Source organism: Bufo gargarizans, chromosome 1 (genome assembly GCF_014858855.1).
Source record: "Bufo gargarizans isolate SCDJY-AF-19 chromosome 1, ASM1485885v1, whole genome shotgun sequence".
Lineage (NCBI taxonomy): Eukaryota > Metazoa > Chordata > Amphibia > Anura > Bufonidae > Bufo > Bufo gargarizans.
The window spans coordinates 151,981,084-152,006,205 of record NC_058080.1 but is presented as its reverse complement, the minus strand read 5'-3'; the positions used below and the strand labels follow the sequence as shown (position 1 = coordinate 152,006,205).

Here is a 25,122-nt window from a genome sequence, read left to right as displayed (position 1 = left end):
ATTACTGTAATGTGCCGGCAGCAGGGAGCGCACGGCGTCATAGCAACCAGTGACGCCGTGCGCTCCTGCTCTCAGGAGGGATCCAGGCCGCGGTTCCACGGCCCGCACACGGCCGTGAACAACGGCCGTGTGCATGGGGCCTAATACAGAGTTTTCTCCCTTTCTCTATAGGAGAGAACTGCCAATCATCAGCAGATGGGCGAGAGAGCAGGAGATTATGAATAACCATGACTCTTCTCAGGTAGATCTGACTCTTTTCAAGACCTGGGCTGCAATGATTATGATGCTGGTTCTCAGTAACCACTTACTTTTAGCTCATGAGTGAGACACTGCTGAAAATCAGCATGTCTGTCACTATTTCAGGCTGCCCTCAGTGAGGTCGACAAAGTTGATGACAGGTTCAATTTAAAGAGATGATATGCATTAAAAACTTATAGGAGAGAATTCTAAAACTGGTGTAAAGGAAAACAGGCTTAGTAGCTCATAACAACCTATCAGATACCACCTTTCATTTTCCAAAAGGAGCTCTAGAACATGAAAGGTGGAATCTGATGGGTTGCTATGGGTTTCAACTGCATACAATGAAAACGTTAAGATCTGCTAGCTTTAGGGAAACAACAAAAATTGTACCTTTGCTTATCTGCTGTATTGGAGGAATTACTTTCGAAAGGTTTGGGAAAAGCCATGTACTCAGTTTTTCCTGAAGTGTTTGGATCATGAGGCTGAAGTGGTACATCAGGCTGAGAGGCAGGATTATTAGTGAAGTCTCCAATCCCAGGTGGAAAGACTGGATTGACATTCACACCTACATCAAAATCAGATAAGCGGATTACATGACAATCATACACAAAGAAATAAGCAGAATAGCAAAACTTAACACGTTAATTAGAGCTACCTGGCATCATGTTGGGAAAATTTCCAAATGGAGGCATGTTAAACACATTCATGGGGGGAGGGAGGAAACTGAAATTATTAAATAGATTTGGGGAGGAAGGAGGTGGTACACTGCTGCTCCTCTCTGGTCTTTGTTGGCTGCATTGCTGGAAGTGTTCCTGCTGCTGACACACATCATTCAGCATCTGCTTCAGCCTGCACATAAGGATAAAGATACAGATATAAACACAACAAAAAAAAAAATCGCAAATACAATACAAGAATATAAAAAATACAAATCTTCCAAATGGCATAAAGAAAAAAAGCATGGCCTGAATATAGTCACAAAGGGGGTCATTTACCATGCTGAAATACGCCATCTGCAACTTGGCCCCGCTCACGCTAGGTCTAAAATTGTGGGTACGGCATGGGCGGGGAAGGGTCGGAAGGCCCATCGCCATCATTTTCTACGCATGTTTTAAGTGTAGAAAAAGGTCAACAATCAAAAATGACACTGGATGCGCCGGAGTTATAAAGAGGCCTGCGCCTCTTCATAACTTCGACTGATTCACCGCCATATATGGGGCTTTATTAAGACAAGTGTCTAAAATGCCGATCTTAATAAATGTGCTCCAAAATGTCTAAAAATATATGACACTGCCCGTTTAACTCTGTACTAGATAATATCAAAGCCCACAACCGTGTATTAGCTCTGTCCTACTGAGCGCTATTGGAAGACATTACTAAACATGAATACATACAAGAATAGTATTTTCAGTTAAATTCAAAAACAAAAATGATATTCTAAAGCCTGCATGATGAACTAAAGAACAAGCCTTAGGCCCCTTTCACACGAGCAAGAATTCTACGTGGGTGCAATGTGTGATGCGAACGCATTGCGCCCGCACGGAATCTGGAACCATTCCTTTAAAATGGGTCTGTGTACATGAGCAGTGGTTTTCACGCATCACTTTTGTGTTGTGTGAAAATCGCAGGATGTTCTATATTCTGCGATTTTCACACAACGCTGGCCCCATAGAAGTGAATGGGGCTGCGGGAAAATCACGGATGGTTGCTAAGAGATGTTGTTTGTAAACATTCAGTTTTTTTATCACGCATGTGCAAAATGCAGTAAATCGAATTGCACCCGCGCAAAAAAAACTTAACGAGATCACAAACAAAACTGAATGGCTCTGAATGGTTTGCGAAATCACGCAGTTTTCACTGAACGCATCCGAGCATGCTCGTCTGCAAGGGGCCTTAGGCTCACTGCACATGCTGCAGAATATGCGCAGGCTTTTCCAAACAGCAGCAGTATAATACAAAGTGTTTGAGATTAAACCAAATTTAAGGAAATTGCCTTGCCTTGCAGATACAGAAATCTGCAGCATGTCAATTATTTGTGAGATTTTTTAATGCAGATTTCACCCATTTTCAATGCTAGGGTGAGATCTGCGGCAAAACTGCATTAAATCTACACCAAAGACCACAAGTAACACATGCAGCTTTCGGTGCGGAAATCACCATGGAAATTTGTTCAGAATTTCTGTTACACAGGCCGCACCAGTGCAGTCTTAGGATCAGCCGTGGATTCCTGATGCAGTTTTTTTTTAACAAACAAAACAGCCACCTACCTGAGAACATTGTTTTGCTGCCAATTAAGCTGAGTATAACACTGATTCAGCTGGTGCATTATAAGGTGGACTTGAGGAGTTCCCACGCTACTTGGCATCAGACTGTATGGATTTGTGAACATACTTTGCAAGAGGTAAGAAAGTGACTAGAAAAAATAAAAATAAATTTAAAAAGTATATCTATCTATCTACACACATACACTTGCATCCAGAAACAAACTTTATGGGCTTGACAGAAACCATGGAAACACAGTCCAATCTACCAGTGTGTTATAGAGCAAGAGGAGCTGAGCAGGCCGATATATAGTGTTGTGTTAACTATTCCATATAACTTGCAAGTTACTGATTGAAATCCCTATTCTATCATTCTATGCTTAGGAGCCCAGTAGGTGGTCTCACACAGTGACCGACAATCCTCCCTGTATAAGCATGCAGGTATGCATAACCGCTGCTAAAGTGCATGGGATTAAGTTGCAATATTATGAGAGAAAAATTACTTATAAGCAAGTTCTCCAGTGATTGCAAATCTGTGCCATCCCAATCCTTTAAATATTATACCATGTTCCCTAATCCTGCAACATGCACTGTATGAAATCTTAAATATGATACAGATCATTATAGTAGTCCTGACCGGGATTCTGTACCTGGAGAATGGATGGAAATATTAGTGCATCATGTACACTGTTTGAGGATGGCGGTCTTAGAATTTGACGGGCTCTTTTGTAACGGTTGCATATATTGCTTACATTTGTGACTTTCAGTTACTGTCAGCAGACTGTGGTGGATTGTTATCCTAAAGGAGCCCAACCCAGCAGAGTGTAGGAGCACAAGTGTCTAAGCAGTTTGTGCCTGGCTGGAACTTCTCATCAGTAAAACCTCATAAGAAACTTCACTTTAACAATCTCAACAATGAAAAGACACCAAAATATATTTTCTGCTCCATTAAGGCAAAACACAATTCCCAACAAAGTGAAATATGTCAGGTGCTTGGGCTGCGAAGTCTTAAGACCTTTGCTTTATGAGACACCACCAATAGCACCAAATTAAATGTGACATGTTTGCATGCACTTGGTTCAACCAAAAGAGGCAAACTGAGAAAACATAAAAAGCTGCCTAGGCCACGTGAATCATTTCTGCAGTACCTGCTGGTCTCTCATCAAAGTCTGACATATATTTGTGCTGAACTCGATCTGTTTCTTCAGCTGGTTTATCTGCTCCTGCCAATGCTCTTTTTCTTCCACCCGGGAAAGTTCAGATACCCACTGGACATTTTCTTGTCTCCTCATGCTAATATTCTGCTGTTGCCTTGTCTTTGGAGAGGGACGGTAATTGCCATCAACAGAATATGAACGTTGGTTTTTCAACCTGGAAGAATAATATTGTAAGCAACACCTTCATATATTACTATTTCTGCTCTTCGTCAAGCTTGTGTTACTTTTAAAACCATTTTTATTATTGCAATGCATCTAAAATGAATCAACTATGCCAACAGTATTGAATTAATTTTAGTAATTTAGTAATTTAGTGACAGCTGATTGCGCTACTGACTTTTTACATTTCCCTTATTTCCTTGGAGGCTGCTGCCTGACAGTCTGTATCCTTCTGTACAGTATTATACTTGTACATGCTACACGTGACTATGTATCTCATGCCCATGGTGTTCTTTTTAGTCTTTTCCCCTTTTATCCTGAAATAATTCAGCGGACACTACGCAGTGGATCAGTGTTCACTCCTCCCATCAGCTATACCCTTCCTACTGGGACTAAGGCCTCTTTCACACTTGCGTTGTCCGGATCCGGCGTGTACTCCACTTGCCGGAATTACACTCCGGATCCGGAAAAACGCAAGTGTACTGAAAGCATTTGAAGACTGATCCGTCTTCAAAATGCGTTCAGTGTTACTATGGCAGCCAGGACGCTATTAAAGTCCTGGTTGCCATAGTAGTAGTGGGGAGCGGTATACTTAGTCCGTGCGGCTCCCGGGGCGCTCCAGAGTGACGTCAGAGCGCCCCATGCGCATGGATGACGTGCCATGCGATCACGTCATCCATGCGCCTGGGGCGCCCTGACGTCACTCTGGAGTGCCCCGGGAGCCGCACGGATGGTAAGTAGGCTGCTCCCCCGCTCCCCTTTACCATGGCTGCCAGGACTTTAGCGTCCCGGCAGCCATGGTAACCACTCTAAAAAAGCTAAACGTCGGATCCGGCAATGCGCCGAAACAACGTTTAGCTTAAGGCCGGATCCGGATCAATGCCTTTCAATGGGCATTCATTCCGGATCCGGCCTTGCAGCAAGTCTTCAGGATTTTTGGCCGGAGCAAAAAGTGCAGCATGCTGCGGTATTTTCTCCGGCCAAAAAACTTTCCGGTCCGGAACTGAAGACATCCTGAACGGATTTCACTCCATTCAGAATGCATTAGGATAAAACTGATCAGGATTCTTCCGGCATAGAGCCCCGACGACGGAACTCTATGGAAGACAATAACGCAGGTGTGAAAGAGCCCTAAGCAAAATCTGTGGGCTCCAGAGCAGTAGCAGGAGAAACAGGATGCTGAAACCAAAACCGGAACCTAAAGCAGAACAAAACTGCAACGAGCAGGTCGGATAACTCAGAACAAACTAAGTAGGCAACCAATGGAGAAAAAAAAAAAAGTTGCCAAATGCGGGGTGGGTGCTGAACGGAAGAGAAAAGGGTTTTAAACGAAGTGACAAAAAACTAGGCAGTAAGCCCATTCAGCCGTAACTTTAGGGTCCATTTACATGTCCGCAACGTGTTTTGCGGATCCACTCATCCGTGGATGCGCAAAACACGGACATCTGCAATTGCGGACAAGAATAGGAAATGTTCTATTATTTTTTTCAGGATTGGAGTTGCGGACCCGGAAGTGCGGATCCGCAATTCCGGATCCGGGCAGCACATCGTGCTACCCCATAGAAATGAATGGGTCCGCAATTCTGTTCCGCAAAATGCGGAACGAAATTGCGGACGTGTGAATGGACCCTTACTCAAATGGAGGCAAACACAGGACAGAGAGATAATCCTAGGGCTTCGAGTGAGGACTCTGAAAAAGATTCTAGTTTCCTATCCTATTAGTCAGGAAAGAAAGCTGCAACCGCTAAGGGCAAAATAGTAACTTTTGCCAGTCAGGAAACCAGTTGGTCTATGATAGGAGGGAGTGGTGAAATGCCTGCCTGGAAAAAGGAGATTTTTGCATAACTTACCAGTTAAATCTCTTTCTCGCTCTTCATTGGGGGACAAAGGAACAGTGGGTAAAGCTATGTCCTCTAGGAGGCATTGACACTAGTAAAAGCTGTTAGCTCCTCCCCTGGCAGCTATACCCCCCCTCCAGCCTGGAGAGAGAGCTTCAGTTTGTGTACAAGCAGTAGGAGAAGCAAGTCAACCAAGAAAAAAAAAATATGGAACACCAACCATGCCAAAAACCAAACTGGGTCATAGAAACATAGAATGTGTCGGCAGATAATAACCATTTGGCCCATCTAGTCTGCCCAATATATCTGAATCCTATGAATAGTCCCTGGCCCTATCTTATATGAAGGATAGCTTTATGCCTATCACATGCATGCTTAAACTCCTTCACTGTATTTGCAGCTACCACTTCTGCAGGAAGGCTATTCCATGCATTCAATGGTCCTAACCAGAACAGCCACAATAGTGGGTGAACAACAATACTGGGTGGGTGCTGTGTCCCCCAATGAAGAGCGAGAAACAGATTTTCTGTTAAGTTATACAAAAATATCCTTTTCTTGTCCATATTCATTGGGGGACACAGGAACCATGGGACGTCCACAGGGAGGGAAAAACTACAACCCCATGGAAACAGCGTCCCTGCAGGCATCTAGGAAACTGCCGCCTGCAAGACCAAGCGGCCCAAGGCAGCGTCCGCCGATGCATAAGTATGCACCTGGTAACCATTTTGTGAAAGGTATGTAAGGATGACCAAGTAGCCGCCTAACACAACTGTGCACCCGAAGTGCGATCCCTCCGAGCACAAGATGCGCCCACCGCTCTGGTGGAGTGAGCCGTGACGCCTAAGGGCGAAACCCTGTCTCGGGCGCAGTAAGCTTCCTCAACTGCAGCCCGAATTCAATGTGCGATTGTCACCTTGGATGCCGCCAACCCCTTGCGAGGACCCTCCCGGATGACAAAAAGAGACTCCGTATGGCGGAAGGGAGCGGAGGATGCTAAATAGATCCTTAGAGCTCTGACAACATCCAAGTGATGTAACTCCCTTTCTTTAGGGTGCGAGGGACACAGAGAGGGAAGGACAATTTCCTCGTTGATATGGAAGTCTGAGACCACCTTCGGGAGAAAGGACGGAACAGGCCGGGGAACCGACTTATCCTTATGAAGAACCAGGAAGGGTTCCCTACAAGAAAGGGCTGCCAACTCACCCGTCTGATGGAAGTGATCGACACAAGGAAAACCACCTTCCAGGACAGGAGTCGGATAGAGACCTCCCGTAGGGGCTCAAAGGGGGGAGCCTGGAGCGCTAGGAGGACCAAATTCAGATCCCAAGGCGGCAACGGAGGACGGTACGGAGGAATCGTATGTGCCACTCCCTGAAGAAAGGTCCTTATAGGCCCGAGGGGGACCAGAGGGCGCTGGAAAAAAATAGAAGGCGCCGAGACCTGGCCCTTCAAAGAGCTAAGGCTCAAACCAAGGTCCACCCCTGATTGAAGAAAGGACTGGATCGTGGGGAGAGAAAAACGAAGAGGAGGAATGCTTCGGTTGTCACAGAAACCCAAGAAGGACCTCCAGGTCCTGTAATAGATCCTGGAAGAAGCAGGCTTTCTAGCCTGAATCATAGTGCGGATAACATCCACTGAAAAACCTCTCCGCTTTAGAATGGCGGTTTCAATGGCCACGCAGTCAAACAAAGAGACCTTAAATGCTGATTGAAGACAGGTCCCTGCAAAAGCAGGTCGTCTATGAGCGGCAGAGACCAAGGAACGTCTCCCAGAAGAACGAGGTCGGCGTGACGAGGCCAATCTGGGGCAATGAGGATCGTCGGAACCTCCACCATCCTGAATTTCCGTAGAACCCTGGGCAGGAGGGGAAAGGAGAGGAGGGAGAACCCCTGCCACGAGGAGATCAGAGCGTCCGCGCTGTAAGCTTCCGGATCCCTTGCTCGGGAAAGGAAGGTTTCCAACCTTTCTTTCTGATTGAGTCTTGAGGCCATCAAGTCCACGTCGGGCGACCCCAACGGACACAGATCGCCTCGAATACTTATGGGTGGAGGGACCACTTGCCCGGATCTATGGTAGTTCTGCTGAGGAAATCCGCCGTCCAGTTCTCTACACCCGAAGTGAAGATCACCAAGATTGCCAGAACATGGGCCTCCGCCCATCGTAAGATCTCGGCAGATTCCTGCATCACCGCGAGGCTGCGTGTACCCCCAGGTGGTTGATGTACGCCACAAGTCGTGGCGTTGTCCGACTGAACTCTTACTGGGCGACCCTTCAAGAGGTGGGTCCAGTGCCGGAGGGACAGAAGAATCACCCTGAGCTCCCGGACATTGATCGGGAGCTTGGACTCCGACCGAGACCATGTGCCTTGGACTGTCCTGGGAGGAAACACTCCACCCCAACCCAGAAGACTGGCGTCGGTGGTAATAACCGTCCAGGGATGGGACAGGAACTCGATCAGGTATCCCGAAGATACAATCTCGAGGGCCCAAGCGTCGGACACGTGGGCCCGCCAGATGTCCTGGAAGAGGAGGAGGCGGCCCCCCACCCTGTTGGGCGGGGGCACACCTTCAGGCTGAGGCTTGCTTAGCCGCAGGGGGCTGAGCGGCCTGAGGTCTGGGACGCCAGGAGGGCTGTGCCCGCCAGAGGAGGAACTCTCTGCGGGGCGGGAACTAGCAAATCTACACATGGGTCTGCCACGTGAGGAACCTGACCTAACGCGAGAGGTCCGCTTGGCCCTAGGCTGTGGAAGATGGGTGCTCTTGCCACCCGTGGCCTCAGAAATAATTTCATCCAGCCGAGAACCAAAGAGACGGGTACCAGCAAAAGGGAGACCGATCAAAGAACGTTTGGAAGCCGTGTCCGCTGCCCACACCTTTAGCCAACGTTCACGGTGCAAAGGTGACTGCAAGCGCCGAAGAGCGCGCAATGAGGGCGCCAGCGTCCAGAGACGTCTCGCAGAAGAATTTCCCTGCCTGAATGATTAGCTGCGCCAAGGATCGGAGGTCCTGAGCAGGGACCTCGGATACTAAGTCCTGGTCCAGCTGGCTGCCCCACTCGGAAATTGCCTTTGCTACCCATGCAGAGGTGAACACGGGCCTGAGGGCTGACCCCGTGGCCGCAAAGAGGGACTTCGTCAAGGATTCCATCCGCCGATCTTCAGCGGACTGAAGGGAGGATCCATCGGCTATCAGAATAGCCGTATTTTTGGCTAGCCGTGCCACAGGTGGGTCCACCTTAGGAGGGGATGTCCACGCGGGAGGGGATGTCCACGCGGAAACGCAGTCCGCTGGAAAAGGATATAGGACGTTCAGTTTTTTTGGGGTTGAAAAACGCATGTCTGGGTGATCCCAGGCCTGGGAAACCACTTGTGAAAAATCTTTATGGCGAGGAAATACCTTTGAGGACTGTTTTGGACGGAAGAAGGACACCCGGAAGTTGTCGCAGATGGCAGCAATGAGGCTATCCACGGTGGAGGGCAAATTAGAAGACTGCTCCGCATCAAAATCCATATCCGAATACTCAACCTCACCGTCGGACGACACGTCTCCAGGAGAAGAAAGACCTGAGTGAGACCGTACACGTGGTGGAGAGGGAGATGCATCAGAGGAAGAAACATGGTGTACTCTAGGACGCTTTTGTGAATGCCGTGCACTGGCGGAATCACCGGGAAGAGACCTAGGGGTGTCGCCCGAAGCTCTGGAGGGTGCATCTGAGAGAGGTGCAGCCTGCGCAGTTGGCGAATTCTCAACCAAGCAAACCACTATAGGGTGGATTGGGAGATTTGAGCAAGGTTTTCCACCGCCTGAGAGAGCGTTTGGGCCCAGTCGGGTAACTCAGATGCCAGAGGGGGAGCAGCAGTATGGGCTGCTGCCTGAGCGTCTGACAAGCAGTGCAGACAGATTCCTTATGCCCGCAAAAGAATTTAACCTGACATAAAGAGCAGGCATAGTGAATAGCCACAGACCGCGGAAGAACCCCAGGTGGATCAGACATGGTGAAACCGCAAGATATCAGAGATATCTGAGGCTGGAGGGATACAGTGACCTGAGGAGAGGAGTAACTACTCTTACCAGTTGCCATCATCACCCTTCCTCTGGTCCAGCAGGGTCAACCCTTCAGCCACTGGCACCGTAGTGGCAGGAAGCTGGAATTAAGGGACTTGGACGGGTGACCCCTTGGCTGGCGAGATGCAGGGAGCGAGGCTGCCCTGGTCGACCTTGTCTTCTTGTGGGGGGAGGAGGCAGCGTGGCAAACCAACGCTGGCGTGCTCCCCTCCTGGGAGAACAGGGAGGCGAGGCATCCACTGTTTCCCACCTGAAAGAGAAAAAAAACTGAAGCTCTCTCTCCAGGCTGGAGGGGGTATAGCTACCAGGGGAGGAGCTAACAGCTTTTACTAGTGTCAACGCCTCCTAGAGGACATAGCTATACCCATGGTTCCCGTGTCCCCCAATGAATATGGGCGAGAAATCTTGTTCTTGGACATAGAGATATATCGAAGACCGAGTGGTTCAGGAAATATTTTGGGGACAGCCGGGAACGGAGAAAAAAATAAAAAATATTTTGGGGGAAGAGCATTTTCTTGACCGGAAGAGTCAATTACAGGCGAGATGAGATGGTCAATCATCTGATCCTCATTCATAGTGATAGAGATGTCTGAATATCATTCTATCTTCTGTATCTCTAGGACTGTATGAACTAGAGATTTGTATGTAGTTGCTATAAACTACCTCTGCATGGACTGCCACATGTCCCCCCTGTCCTCCTGAAGGTCTGATTACACAACACTTGAGAGAAGTGGGCATGGAGGGCCTAGTTCACGTCTCCTCTGCCTACAGATGTTTACACTAGTTGCGTGTTCTCTCTTTCTTCTTATCTCCTTTTCCTTCTTAACCATTGAAATAAGGGCACCCTTAACTCCTGAAGAAGTATATACAGTTTCACACTGTCTTTGACCTGCCTTTGTGTCAGTGTATGTGTCTGCCAAGCATGGATATTAACCCCTTGGGGGTACCTTGATTTGGAGCACCAGAGTGTATTTTAAATGCTTTAATTAAAAAGCAACATCAACAATAGTTTGTTCGGTATCAGAAAATTCCCCTCTGAGTGGTCTCCATCAGACAGTGTGAGTAGCTGTAAGGGAGGCTTTGGAGTGCTTTTTGGGCTGTCACCTGGACGCTGGTTCCTCTGAATCTAAGGGGGTAACGGGCTGCAAAAGGGGGAATGCGTTCTAGCATCTCCACTATGGCTTTATAAGCAAGACATCCTGCTCCATTTTGGTAATGGAACTAAGGGAATGCAACCAGTTTGAGTTGACCATCAGCTGGGCTCACCAGCCAAAGGCAAGGGAGATAGTTCGATCAATCGAAACCCCTCTGCACGTCCTATGGGGGGGACAGCAAGGGCAGATCTTACCAAGTCTGTGATGGCCCCAAGAATATAGAAGAGAACAGAGCCATGACGAAACAGGAGGAGAGGCGGCTGGAGCTCAGATGGTCCAGCCGCCTCTCCTCCTGTGTTTAAGAGGTACTGGAGTGGAGGCGGGGAAAGGAACAGCTTAAAGATTTCACATCGTAGAGGAGGCAGGAGAATGTAATACCCACAATTAAAATAAAATACCCGCCCCTGAAAGTGTGGCCTAGGTTGCGCCTAAACCAGGGACTAGATTTGACCGACAGTCCAAAGCTCCAACACAGTTAAAATTTGTGGCCCAGCCGACGCACATCACGGAGGAGAGAGGAAAGTGGGAAACGCTAGTGATAGAGGGGAGAAGGGAACACTTAACTACTTTGTGTCTACCCCCTAGTGGCAGCAGCTATACCCAAATACTACTATCTCTGCCCACTAATTACATATACATGTCCTTGAATAGAAATTTTATACTAAAAACAAAATACATCCACTAACCCTTGTTTATAGGTCTTCCCACTAAAAGCACTCTGATTTATGCTGCTTGGAGGATATGGGGCATTTTCTCGGAATGTGTTTTCTTTCTCATCTTCTTCCTCCTCCTCCTCTTCTTCTTCCCGATTTACATCTGATATGCAGGCTTCATCTTCATCTTCCACATCGTCATCATCATCATCATCATCAAGAGCACACTGTGTAGATCCACCCCAAGTCGCCATTGTTCTAACAAAAAAGTTAATTTTTTTGAATCATATTAACCATAGATATAAAAAAATGAACCTATACGTCATTAGTAAAAATAGATTTGAAAACTGCTTTTGTTAGGACATTTTTACGACAGCAGGAGAGGCAAGTCGTTTTTCGTTTTTTATTTTATTTATTCTGAGCAAGGTGGTCTGTAATTAGGTCAGTGGTTCATTCACATTCAGACATCTGTGGTCTAACTAACATTGGGGTCTCAATGGAAGTCTGATTGGGGCTCTGAGCTGAGTACTGATTAAATTGGGGGCCTGATTGGTGGTCTGATCTGAGGTCAAATGAAAATTTGTTTTTCCTATTCCCCTTCTCTAAAACCTAGGTGTGTCTTATGGGCAGGTGCATCTTATAGGGCGAAAAATATGTACTCACTTTTCAGTTCTGCTTTGGTGCTGAAGACTCTGAGCTTCAGAGTCATCACTTCTTAAAGAGCCGGCAGAAGTAGTGTCTGTGATTCCTTGTCTTCTCTGATGTTCAGCCATCAATGACTCAAGCTGTTTCCTTCTTTGCCGCAAATCTTCTCTTAAAATTTGGTGCCTGCGTATCTCTGACCAAACCTGAATAAGAGTATTAAACAGCTGTCATCTTTATAGGGAGTGCAACTGAAATGATCAACTAACTTCAGTGAATTTAAAATGTTGGACCATTGTATACAAGTTTTCAATCGTGTACACTGTTACTCAGATCTTGATATACCAACGACTTTAAAGTGGATTTGATTTTAATTACAATACGATTGTCTTTTCATTGACTTTATATAAAAGGGGTTTCCATGCACCTCATAATAAGGACCTATCTTCAGAATAGGTCATCAATATCCAAATCGGCAGGGGGCCAACACATAGCACCCATACTGATTAGCTGTTCCCTGCAGTTTCCAGTAGCTGAATGGGAGCTGACCCCTAGGAGGCATTGACACTAGTAAAAGCTATTAGCTCCTCCCCTCGCAGCTATACCCCCTCCAGCCTGGAGAGAGAGCTTCAGTTTGTGAGAAGCAGTAGGAGAAGCAAGTAAACCAACGAAAAAACGTGGAACAGCAACAATGCCAAGAACCGAACAAGGTTCCAACCAGCAAAAGCCACAACTGTGGCCGAACAACAATACTGGGTGGGTGCTGTGTCCCCCAATGAAGAGCGAGAAAGAGATTTTACTGGTAAGTTATACAAAAATCTCCTTTTCTCGCCCATATTCATTGGGGAACCGTGGGACGTTCAAGAGCAATCCACGGGGAGGGAAAAACCATAGACCCATGGAAGCAAGCGTCCCTGCTGGTAGCTAAGAAACTGCCGCCTGCAAGACCTTGCGGGCTAACCAGCGGCCGCAGATGCATGAGAATGCACCTGGAACATTTTTTAATGTGTGTAAGGAGGACTGGAAGCCGCATTACACAATTGAGCAGCCGGAGGTGATGCCTCAGAGCCCAAGAAGCGTCCACCGCTCAGGGGAGCGAGCCGTGACACTTAAGGGCAGAACGGTAAGGCATCTGCAGTCCGAATCCATCGTGCAATTGCCCCTCGGAGGCCGCCAATCCTTTTCGTGGATGACAAAAAAAAGGGGGGTTCTGTATGCCGAAGGGACTGGAGGCCGCCAATAATGACGTAGCTCCCTGCCTTAGGGAGTGAAGGAGAGGGACAGTGAAGGAAGGACAATTCCTACATTGAAGTGGAAGACAGAGACCACCTTCAGAGAAAAATGGAAAGGCCCAGAGAACCGCCTTATCCTTGTGAAGACCCAGGAAGGGTTCTCTGCAAGAAAGCACCCCCAACTCGAAACACCCGTCTGATGGATGAGAGCCACAAGGAAAAAAAAATAAAATACCTTCTAGGACAGGAGCCGGAGAGAGATGTCTCCCCAAGGGCTCAAAGGGATAAGACTGGAACTCTGAGAAAACTATATTCAAATCCCAAGGCGGTAAAGGACGGTACGGAGGAATCATATGTGCCAATCCCTGAAAGAAGGTTTCCATGAGCACCAGGGGAGGCCACGCCGTCAACCAAATGCCGATGTAAGACCGGACCCTAAAGGAATGTCATCTCTGAGTGGCAGTGACCAGAGAAATCTCCTAGAAGGCGAATGCGATCGGCGTACCATGCGCGACAGGGCCAATCCGGAGCGCCTAGGATTTGTCGGAATGCCCTCCATCTGATCCTCCGTAGAACCCCTGGGCAGGAGAGAAAAAACACATAAGGAGGGACGAACTCCCGCCAAATAGATGTCAGGGCATCCATGTTGTATATTTCCGGAACTCCTGCTCGGGAGAGGTGGGGAGCTTTCGTGTAGTATACCATTAGCACACCCAGACCAATGGAAGGAGTCCCTATAGAAGGAGGGAGGTGGAGGGGGCCACAGCCCACCAGTTGGGACCGGAGCGTGCCTGGAATGGAAGGCCACTAAAAGAATACGCCGTGCAGATGCCGATGAGGGAAGGTAGTAACATAGGAACTACCAAGGCATGCGGGGTGTCTATGAATCATTATCCAGTGAAGGAAAGGGACAGGGGAAGAATAGGCTAGGTCCAAGCCCATTTCCAGTAGAGACTGGGGCTATACAGAAGTAGCCAAGGATTTCAGTTGTAGAAGAGTCCATCACCTGACAAAAAAACTAAACAGACAGACCCCAAGTATGTAGTGGTATGCAATACCGCTCCCACAGTAATAGCCAGTGCTCGTCCATCAGCGCAAAAAACTGAGAGGGAGGCCCGAGACTATCCGTAGAAGCCACATACCATACTGCCCCAGTTTAAGTAGCGCAACCTTAAGAACTCTACCTGGAAAGGCGCTGAACGGAAGCAACAGCCAAGCTGGCGCCAGGGTAGGGCCCCTACCTGAGGGGATGTCCCACTGCAGCGACCACTAACTCAAGCATTAGCGAAAGGCTGCACCTGTGGAGGAAAACACGCTGTAGCTGCTACCAGAGCGCCAGCATAACCACTTCCCCAGAGAAGGCGGAGTGGTGAATATAGAAAACGGTCAGTGAAGCACTCGACTCGTTGGAACATACTCACTATATATGTGCAATGGTGTACGCACTACCACTGATGCGGACAATATCGTGACCGACTGGAACAATGAAGACCCATGAAGACGGGAGTCTCTAAGACACAAGTGATGCTAGTAAACCCCCTCAAAGACAGAGGAGTTATAATCATGGCCAAAACCAGTACAAAAAAAGAACACAAGCATAGCCACCGTATCCACTGGCGGCACTCATATAGCACTAGAGTAATAGTACCGGGCACCGTTAGGTACCGACTGTTGAATTGCCGTATCTGAAGATATTCAGTTATTCACCCGTTAGTGGATCACTTGCGAAAGGGAGGAAAGCAGGCAGGCAGCACAGTGATGTGTAACACTCCGGCTATGGGAGAATAGCGCGACAGTCGGACCGTATCCAAAGGTGGTGCAATCACCCTACCTATGGAAGGAGCTGTTAGCTCCTCCTGGAATGCGTACGGAGTACTTAAGCCAGTGGTAGGGAAAATACCCCACCTATAAAGGAGGGTTAATGCCCACGGCGAGAACCAGTGCATATGGCGAGTCCTGTACCCTGTGGGAGTGCAATTAGCACCTAAGTACAGACGGACCCGCTCCTGTGAGAGGGTGCGCCTGAGCGTGACCCGGGGATGAAGGGAGGGGGTGCGGAGATGTTCGAGGAGAAGATAACCTGCTGTGGTCCGCTAGCGCGCAGGTCTGCCCCTCAGAATCTCACCCCTGGCAGATGTGGACTGCGCAGGAGGGGGCTTAGCAACCAAACCACCCAGGGGATGGAATGGGAACAGAGGTCCTGTATAAAATTGTGCCGGTAGAGAATTATGAACCAAACGACCCCAGAGGGTGGATTGGGAAGTTCCAGTTGCCTCCTACTAGAATTGCGCAGGTGGGGAATCATCAACCAACTGACCCAGGAGTGTGGATTGGGAATCCAGAGGTTCTCCACTCTATGGCTCGGGTGGAGAATTATCAACCAAACGGCCCCAGAGGACGGATTGGGAACCCTGCAGAGATCCTTCGCTAAATTTCGAAGGTGGAGAATTAGCAACCAAACGACCCGGAAGGTGGGTTTGGAATGCTTCAGCTGTCCTCCACGTGATGTACGAAGGTGGATAATTATCAACCAAACGACCCAAGAGGGTGGATTTGGAATTCCAGAGGTTCTCCGCTATATTGAGCAGGTGGAGAATTATCAACCAAAACGGCCCTGGAGGGCGGATTGGGATCCTGCAGTGGTCCTTCACTGGATTGCGCAGGTGGAGAAATATCAACCAAACGACCTGGAGGGTGGATTAGGAAAAAACGAGATTTTTGTATAACTTACCAGTAAAATCTCTTTCTCGCTCTTTCCTTGGGGGACACAGAAGACCTTGGGTATAGCTCATCTCCCTAGGAGGCGTGACACTAAGTGAAAACTGTTAAGCCCCTCCTCCACAGCTATACCCTCAGCCTGGAGAGAGAGACTGCCAGTTGCGTGTCCAAGTAGTGAAAAAAAGGCAAAGTCCAAAAGTGGAACCAACAAGCCAACTACCCAAAGGGTAAAACAACTCGGAAACCGTGCCAAGAAAAACAAAGAATGGGTGGGTGCTGTGTCCCCCAAGGAAAGAGCGAGAAAGAGATTTTACTGGTAAGTTATACAAAAATCTCGTTTTCTCGCCCAGTTTCCTTGGGGGACACAGAAGACCTTGGGACGTTCAATAGCAGTCCAAGAGGGGAGGGACCACAGCACCAAGGCGAAGCACCCGAAGGCATCAAAAAACCGCCGCCTGCCGACCAGGCGGCCCAAGGCAGCATACGCCGAAGCCCGAGTATGCACCCTGCAGAACTCGGTAAGGTGTGCAAGGAAGACCAGTGACCGCCTTGCACAAATGCATGGCCGAAGCCTAATGTCTCCGGCCCAGGAGGAACCGACAGCTCTGGTGAAATGAATGGCGACACCAAAAGCAGAACCCTGCCCTTGGTGCGGCAACCACAGCAAAAGCCACTCCGAGAAAGCGGAGGAAAGCCACCCTGGAGGCCATCCACCCTCTGCGCGGACCTCCTGGAAACACAAGAGACCAAACGTCGACAAGAGTCGGAGATCCCCAAGGAAAAACTGCAAGGCCCAAACAACGTCCAAAACGGTGAAGTGTCCGTTCCCGGGGGTGAGAAGGGGAGGACGACTGCCTTGATGAAAGGAAAGACGAACACCACCTTCAGAAGGAAGGAAGAGACAGAATGGAGAACAGCCCTGTCCTGGGGAAAGACAGAAGGCTCGGAACAAGAAGGGCCGCCACTCAGGCACCCGTCATAGACACGATGACTACAGAAACACAACCGTACAGGACAGAAGGAGTAGAGAGAACTGCTGTAACGGTTCCAAGGGAAAGATTGGAGCGCCAAGAGCCCAGTATGTAGTTCCCAGGGCGGTACCGGAGGGCAATACAAAAGGAAACCAAGAGCCGCTCCACGGAAGAAGGTCCTGACAGGCCCAGAGGGGCGGGGAACGCTGAAAGAGGAAGGACAGCGCAGACACTGATACTTCAAGCAACAGAGTCCCAGTCCCAGGTCCAGGCCGGACTGGAGAAAGACAGAACCATGGAGAGAGAAAGGCAGAGTGGGGGAACGCCCAGCTTCCCACAGAACCCCAAGGAAAGCCCTAATTCCTACCACAGATCCTGGACGAAAACACGGCCAGGAGTGACACTAGCGAGCCCACAATAGTCGCCTGGGCAAGCGGGCGAAAACCCAATGAACAGGCGCAGACCAGTAACCCGGGCAGAACGGTCGTAGAACTGGTCCCGTCGGCCCCGAACAAAGGTGTTCCGTATCCACCGGAGTGGGGGAGCAGAAGGACAGACAGACAGGGACCAAAGGGTCCGTCCAGCAACCGCCAGATGCCAGTACAAGACAGGCTAAAGCCCAAGCCGATGTAGCCACCACAGGAAGACGGACTACAGTCCCGGTGTGGGGGATCTAAAGACAATCTTGACTAAATGGTAGTCCTCCCAAGTTACCGAGAAGGTAAGTCCATAGCAGAAACGTTGCCTAGAATGGAAAAAACGCAATCTGCACCCAGCGGGAGGACAGAACGCGGTAGACCCGGTAAATAGGCACACAGCAAGTACAGCCAGTTTGAACAAGGGGGACAGTACGAGGCCAAAAGGAACACCAGAACCATCAACATGAACAACCATGCTCTCCCCAGAGGGGAGGGCAGTGAAGGAACAGCCTCTGAAGCGTGGCCGGAACAGAAGCCACATTCGGAGTGATCCGTACCGAGTGGGAGCCAAACAGAGACGGCGAGAAAAGGCAGTCGAGAAAGAGGCCGGCATAACACCCTCCAAACGAAAGGAGGAGTGGGTAACAGAGAAGCCATAGGACAGCTCAAAGGCAGAACCCCGCTACACTGAGACGCCCGGTTCACCGCCTCGCAGAAGGCGAATACCCTGAAGAACCCAAGGTGGAGGTCCTCCGGACCTGGGTAAGCGAGCACCCAAGAGAAGTTGGATGACCTTCCCAAGAAGAGTGGCCGAACCTGGTAGCAGAGCAGACTGAACGCCGAGGGCGCCAACCGGAAAGAATCATACCACACCGCACTCGCAGAGGAGGAAATAGTAGTAGGTGAGGGGACTGTAGACCCGCCAGAGCCAACATAGAATGCGACGGGCGCTGCAGACAGCACTCACGACCATGTAACCACCAGCGCAGGGAAACAATGCCACGGGAGGACGAATGGGTACGTATCTAGGAACCACGAACACTCCCCGGGCGGAAGGGCCAACGAAATGAATGAGCACCGCCCAGCTCGGTGCAGTAGCGAGCAGGTAGAGCCCGTTTACTTATATATATAAAAGGTATTCATTTGTTGTTCATTGGACAACACCTGAGGCTCACACAGGTGGACAGAATGATCTCTGTAGAGAATAATGCAAGTCTTGCTGCAACCACCGACTCCCAAGATAATAAATATGTCGCAGGAGGAAAGGAGGCATACGTACGAGTAGCCCCGTAAGCAGTGAGGCCAACCCACCTACGGAACGAGGAGGCATACGCGGCCCGAACAACGCACGAGAGCGTCCGCTCACTGCAAAAATATCACTCAGCGAAGAGGGCCAGCCACAGAGCGCCACAGAATCTACGGAAGTGCAAAGTGCAAACTGAAAAAGAGTTATGCACAAGACTAGTATTTTATGCGATGGAACGCAAACTGACCGCCCCGAAAGGGGGGAAATGTACCTGGCAAACTGTAGTCTGTAAGAGTGCAAAGGCCCGCCCCAAAAAGGGGGGTGATGCCCAAGGTCGTACCTACGTCAGAGAAATAGGGCGTACCATACTTCGCCCAGAAGGGGGCCATGCACATAGCCACACAGTATCCAGCAGGAAGTCCACCTAGTGAAAGGGGGACATGCACAGGGCTATCCTAGCATTAAGTGAGTGTGCAACAAACCACCCAACACCGAAATTTCGTGAGAGTGTAACAACTCCGCTAATAAAGGGAAACATGTGCAAGTCCAACACAGCACATACAAGAACAGCCTTGAACCTCGTGAGCGTGCAAATTTCCGCCCAGGAATGAGGGGTGGTCACGCACAAGGCCAGCACCGTATACAAAGGGAGCGTAAACGTTCCACCCATGTTAGAGGGCCATGCTCAAGGCCAGCAACGTATCCGGTGAGAGTGTAGTATGCCGCCCAGAAAAAAGTGGGGGGGGGGGGGGTCATGCACATGGCCAGCATCGCATCCAGGGAGAGTGCGAGCAGTCGGTGAGAATGTGTGTATGTCACCTGAAGGAGGCATGCCCATGGCCGGCAGCGAAACCAGTGAGAGTGCGTACACCGCCCACGGAAGAGTGGTCATGCATACGGCCGGCAGCGGATCCAGTGAGAGTGCAAGCACCCCGCCACGTATGGGGTTCATGCACATGGCCAACAACGTACTGGTTAGAGAACAACCACCGACCGAGGGAGTGTATGTATGCCGCCACAGGGAAGGAGGCATGCCCAAGGCCGGCAACGAATCCAATGAGAGCGCATCGTACCGCCTATGGAAAAGCGGTCATGCACATGGCTGGCAGTGAATCCAGTGAGAGTGCCGAATGCCGTCCACGGAAGGGAGCCATGCCTATGGGCGTCAGCGACGCACAAGTGTAGCGTTCCGCCTATGGAAGGGGGTCACGCACATGGTCAGCAGCGAATCCAGTGAGAGTGCAGCGTTCCACCTATGGAAGGGGGTCGTGCACATGGCCAGCACCGTATCCGGTGAGTGCAGTATTCCGCTTAAGAATGATGGGGGTCATGCACATCATCGGCAACGAAACCAGTGAGAGGCAGCGTCCCACTTGTGGAAGGGGGCCGTGCCCGGAGAAACTGCCGTAGTCTGCCAATGAAGAGGGGTTCATGCACAAGGCCAACCCGCAGCCAGGGAGAGTGCAGTATCCCGCCGAGGAGGGGGGTCCTGCACATGGCAGGCGTCATCTGCCTACAGAAAGGGCCGCATGCACTTGACCAGCGCCGTATCGCGGAAGAGGGCAAGAAAAACGCCTAGAAGGGGAAAATGACCCTGGCAGCGCCGCAGCCGGGGAGCGCGACATGCCGCCTATGGAAGGGGGGCATGTATACAGGCAGCACTACTGAGATCAGGCTGCAGCGTCCTGCGCAGCCCACAAGGTATATATAATAGATAAATAAATAATATATATATATATATATATATTTTTTTTTATTTTTTTTTTTTTTTTTATTTTTTTTTTTTTATTATAACAGCCTCACTGAGGCAGAAAGGTGAGCCACCTATAGGGGCACAGAATCCCTGAGAAGCAGGGAAAAAAAGGGGGGGGCAGCCACACAGGCCCATCCGAAGCCGGCCTGTACCCAAAGGGTTAACAGGGATCCGGCCTGGGGGGCGGCGCTGCGATCCCCTGGGGGCGGGGGAACCTCCAGGCGCGAAGAATTCGCGCCTGGAGAAGTTCCAGCCCCCTCCAACAGAGGCCGGAATTTTGCGGCCTAGCAGGCCGTGAAGCCGGGGCCTAAATTTGTAGCGGCGCCCGGCTGACCGGGGCCGCACAGTATTCAAATACCGGCCGGGCCTACGGAGCGGCGCCTGCACATACCGGCCGCGGATGCCCACCCCGCGGGCCGGAAGAGCCGGGGACCCTGATTTCGCTGCGCCCGGCCGACCGGAATGTTCCGACGGTCGGCCGGGGGCTTGAAGCATAGCGCTCATTTGCAGGCCGCGGGTGCCCACCCCGCTGCCCGGAAGCGAGGACCCTGCGCCCGGCAGCCATTTCACTGCACCATATGGCCGGCAGCCACAACCACCTTGCCCTTGGACCGGTGCCCATGAGGGTAGAGGAGGGTCAGGGGCAGCAAGGCGCGGGCCCCCTGGCCCTGAAGCAGTGGCCGGTAAGAGAGGGAGACCTGAGACCGGGTGCCAGTGAGGGTGGGAAGCCTGCATAACCCCTCCGTCAGGGGCAGCTAGGTGCGGACCTCTGCAGCTCCCTAGGCATCCTTCTTGCAGAGAGAAGGTGCTAATGTCCTATGGAGACCAGGAGAGAGGGAGCAGAATGTCGCCCTGCGGCAGCCCAGGGGCCAGCCTAGTCTAGCAGGGACAGAAGGGTCCAGAGGCCCAGTATGGGGGTCAGGCACGCAGGAGACCGGGGTGGGGTGAGGGGTGAGGGGGGGGACGTAGGGCTGGAGAAGCCAATCTCTCACCATAGCCGTCTTCACCCTCGGTCTGTTCCAGCAGGGTCGCCCCTTCAGCTACTGGCACCGTAGTGGCAGGACGCTGGAAGAGGGACTTGGCGTGCGGGCGACCCTTACGCTGGCGGGATGCAGGGGAGCTAGGCTGCCCTGGTCCACCTTGTCTTCTGTGGGGGAGGCAGCAGTGCGGATGCCGGCACTGGCGCAGCTCAACCCCGGGAGAAACAGAGAGGTCTAGTGCGTCTCTGTTGTCCCTGATGATCTGAAGAAAAAGAAAAGAAAAAAAAGTAAAAAGCAAAACTAAAACTAAACAGGAGAAAACAGCCCTGCAGTAGCAGGGAGTGTCTTGCCTCCTTGGACACTAAGCAAAAACTGGCAGTCTCTCTCTCCAGGCTGAGGGTATAGCTGTGGAGGAGGGGCTTAACAGTTTTCACTTAGTGTCACGCCTCCTAGGGAGATGAGCTATACCCAAGGTCTTCTGTGTCCCCCAAGGAAACTGGGCGAGAAAGAGAGGTCCCTCCCTATCCGAGAAAGGACATGGCCCAGTGTGGTACCACACAGACAGGTTGGTCCCGCGGTAGTGAGGGCTGAGGAGGGGGACCCGTATGGCGCACGCACATACATACATATACATACATACATACATACATACATACATACATACATACATACATATATATAATTTTTTTTATACGATGCCGGCCTCAAGCGCACAAGAGGCAGGAAAGGGTTAAAATCCTCTGCATTACCAGCGTACACCAGGGGTGGATCCCCAGATATGCCGGCCTAAAGAGGTGACTGGGCATGAAAGGGTTAAATTAAGGCCATTTTTAGGACTGGGGCGGGCTCAGCATGCTTCTGGGGGAGGGGGAGCAGGGCGGGAAGAATTTGCGTCAGAGTGCGGGGGGGGGGGGGGGCTTGAATGGGTGACCCCTTGGCTGGCGGGATGCTGGGGAGCGAGGCTGCCCTGGTCCACCTTGTCTTCTGTGGGGGAGGCAGCAGTGCGGGTGACCGACTGGCGCAACTCTACCCCGGGAGAACAGGGAGGCGAGGTGTCCACTGTTGTCCCGTCTCAAAAAAAAAAATATGGAAAAAAAATAAACTAAAATAAAAAATCTTCAGGAGATCCCTGAAGAGCAGGGAGGTCTTGCTTCCTATTGACACTAGAAAAAACTGAAGCTCTCTCTCCAGGCTGGAGGGGGTATAGCTGCCAGGGGAGGAGCTAACAGCTTTTACTAGTGTCAACGCCTCCTAGAGGACATGTTAAAGTGTTCGCTCCTTTCACCAGCTATACCTCTCCTGCAAACACTGAGCTAATCAGTTTGTACACATGCAATAGCAGCAGCCAATAGAAATAGAAGAAAAACCATAAAAGCAGAGAAAACTCGAGATGGGTCAGAACCCCTGAAGAACAGAGCAAGAAAAAAGATTTTTACAGGTTAGTCACAAAAACCCTATTTTCTCGCTCATGTCATTGGGGACACAGAAGACTGTCCCAAAGAGGAGGGAGAACTAAAGATTATAGCAGAAAGCTATAGTATAGCTAAATACAGTACTAAGGAACACATATACAAATGTCAAGGGGGGAAAACAATAAAAAAGGAGGGACAATGGTCTGACATCAGTAAGGTGGGCTCTGAACCCTACATAGAAAGAGGAAAGAAGAGTCAGATCAGAAGAACAAGGTTGAGGGGTGAAGAGGTCTGGGCAGAAAACAAGCAGAACCATTGTTAGTAAAGTTGGTTGCAGATATATTGTTAATAACACTGTTCTCAACAAGATTTTAGGGTTCCTGCCACTCCTTACTTCATTATCAGCAGATGAATCTTCAAGGTCTGGCATGCCCGGAATGAACGCAGAACTCATCTCATTAACCTCTGGAGTGGAGGCAGCTGTAGGGATTTGCCTTGATGTTTCTGTAGTGGAGGTCGATAACTGAGGGGGAAAAAAAGGAGATTTTTGTATAACTTACCAGTTAAATCTCTTTCTCGCTCTTCCTTGGGGGACACAGACCTTGGGTATAGCTCAGCTCCCTAGGAGGCGTGACACTAAGTAAAACTGTTAAGCCCCTCCTCCATCAGCTATACCCTCAGCCTGGAGATAGAGGCTACCAGTTGCGTGTCCAAGTAGTGAAAGGATAACAACCAATAACGGAAACAACCAGCCAGCAACCCAACGGGGCGCCAGACCATAACCCTGTAACCAAACACAGAAGGGTGGGTGCTGTGTCCCCCAAGGAAGAGCGAGAAAGAGATTTAACTGGTAAGTTATACAAAAATCTCCTTTTCTCGCCCATTTTCCTTGGGGGACACAGACCTTGGGACGTTCAAGAGCAGTCCAAGAAGGGAGGGACCACAAACCCAAGGCGGAACACCACCAGAGCATCAGGAAACCGCTGCCTGCAAAACCAGGCGGCCCAAAGCAGCATCCGCTGATGCATGCGTATGCACCCTATAGAACTTTGTGAAAGTGTGCAGAGAGGACCAAGTGGCTGCTTTGCACAACTGTTCAGCCGAGGCCCGATGCCTCTGCGCCCAGGAAGCTCCGACTGCTCTGGTGGAATGAGCAGTGACGCCGAAAGGCGGAGGTCTGCCCTTGGCTCGATAAGCCTCAGACACCGCCAGTTTAATGAAACGGGCAATAGCCACCTTGGAGACCGCCAACCCTCTGCGCGAACCCTCCGGAACCACAAACAGGGAGTCCGTGCGCCGAAAGGACCCGGTGACCTCCAAGTAAATCCTCAACGCCCTGACCACATCCAGACGGTGCAGTTCCCGTTCTCTGGGGTGGGAAGGAGAGGGACAGAGCGACGGAAGGACGATGTCCTCATTGATGTGAAAGGCGGAGACCACCTTTGGCAGGAAAGTCGGGACAGGCCGAAGCACAACCTTATCCTGGTGGAAGATCAGGAAAGGTTCGGAGCAAGAAAGAGCCGCTAACTCCGACACCCGTCGGAGAGACGTGACGGCCACAAGAAAGATGACCTTGCAGGACAGAAGGCGAAGGGAGACCTCCCGTAAAGGCTCGAAGGGGGCTGATTGGAGCGCCGAGAGCACCACATTCAGGTCCCAGGAAGGAACTGGAGGGCGGTACGGCGGAACAGAGTGAGCCACCCCTTGTAAGAAGGTCTTAATTGGCCCTAGAGGGGCCAGGGGACGCTGGAGAAGAATAGACAGCGCCGAAATCTGACCCTTCAGAGAACTGAGGCACAGCCCCAGGTCCAGACCCGACTGGAGGAAGGACAGGATTGTGGGAAGAGAAAACCGGAGAGGTGGGATGCTCCGGGACTCACAGAACCCCAGATAGGACCTCCAAACCCGATAGTAGATCCTAGAGGATACGGGCTTACGAGCCCGGATCATGGTGCGGACTACGTCCGCGGAGAAACCCCGTCGCGTTAAGACGGCGGTCTCAATAGCCACGCCGTCAAACGTAGCGAGCCTAAATGCTCGTGGAAGATCGGTCCCTGAGAGAGAAGGTCTTCCCTGGAGGGCAGTGGCCACGGTGCGTCTGCCAACAGCAACATTAGGTCGGCGTACCAAGACCGGCGGGGCCAATCCGGGGCGATTAGAATC

The 25,122-nt window shown here is 50.5% G+C and overlaps 1 protein-coding gene across 5 annotated transcripts in view; it reads right to left on the bottom strand.

Moving 5' to 3' along the window:
- Positions 1-25,122, bottom strand: part of PCM1 (pericentriolar material 1) — a 146,962-nt gene that overhangs the window by 44,675 nt on the left and 77,165 nt on the right. For all 5 annotated transcript variants that reach the window (XM_044299703.1, XM_044299717.1, XM_044299732.1 and 2 more), the window contains 7 exons: positions 23,354-23,482; positions 12,250-12,434; positions 11,620-11,844; positions 3,650-3,872; positions 2,508-2,653; positions 896-1,089; positions 631-805 (listed from right to left, as the gene is read on the bottom strand). In XM_044299703.1, the coding sequence (XP_044155638.1) occupies positions 631-805; positions 896-1,089; positions 2,508-2,653; positions 3,650-3,872; positions 11,620-11,844; positions 12,250-12,434; positions 23,354-23,482 (1,277 nt within the window). The remainder of the gene's footprint in view (positions 1-630; positions 806-895; positions 1,090-2,507; positions 2,654-3,649; positions 3,873-11,619; positions 11,845-12,249; positions 12,435-23,353; positions 23,483-25,122) is intronic.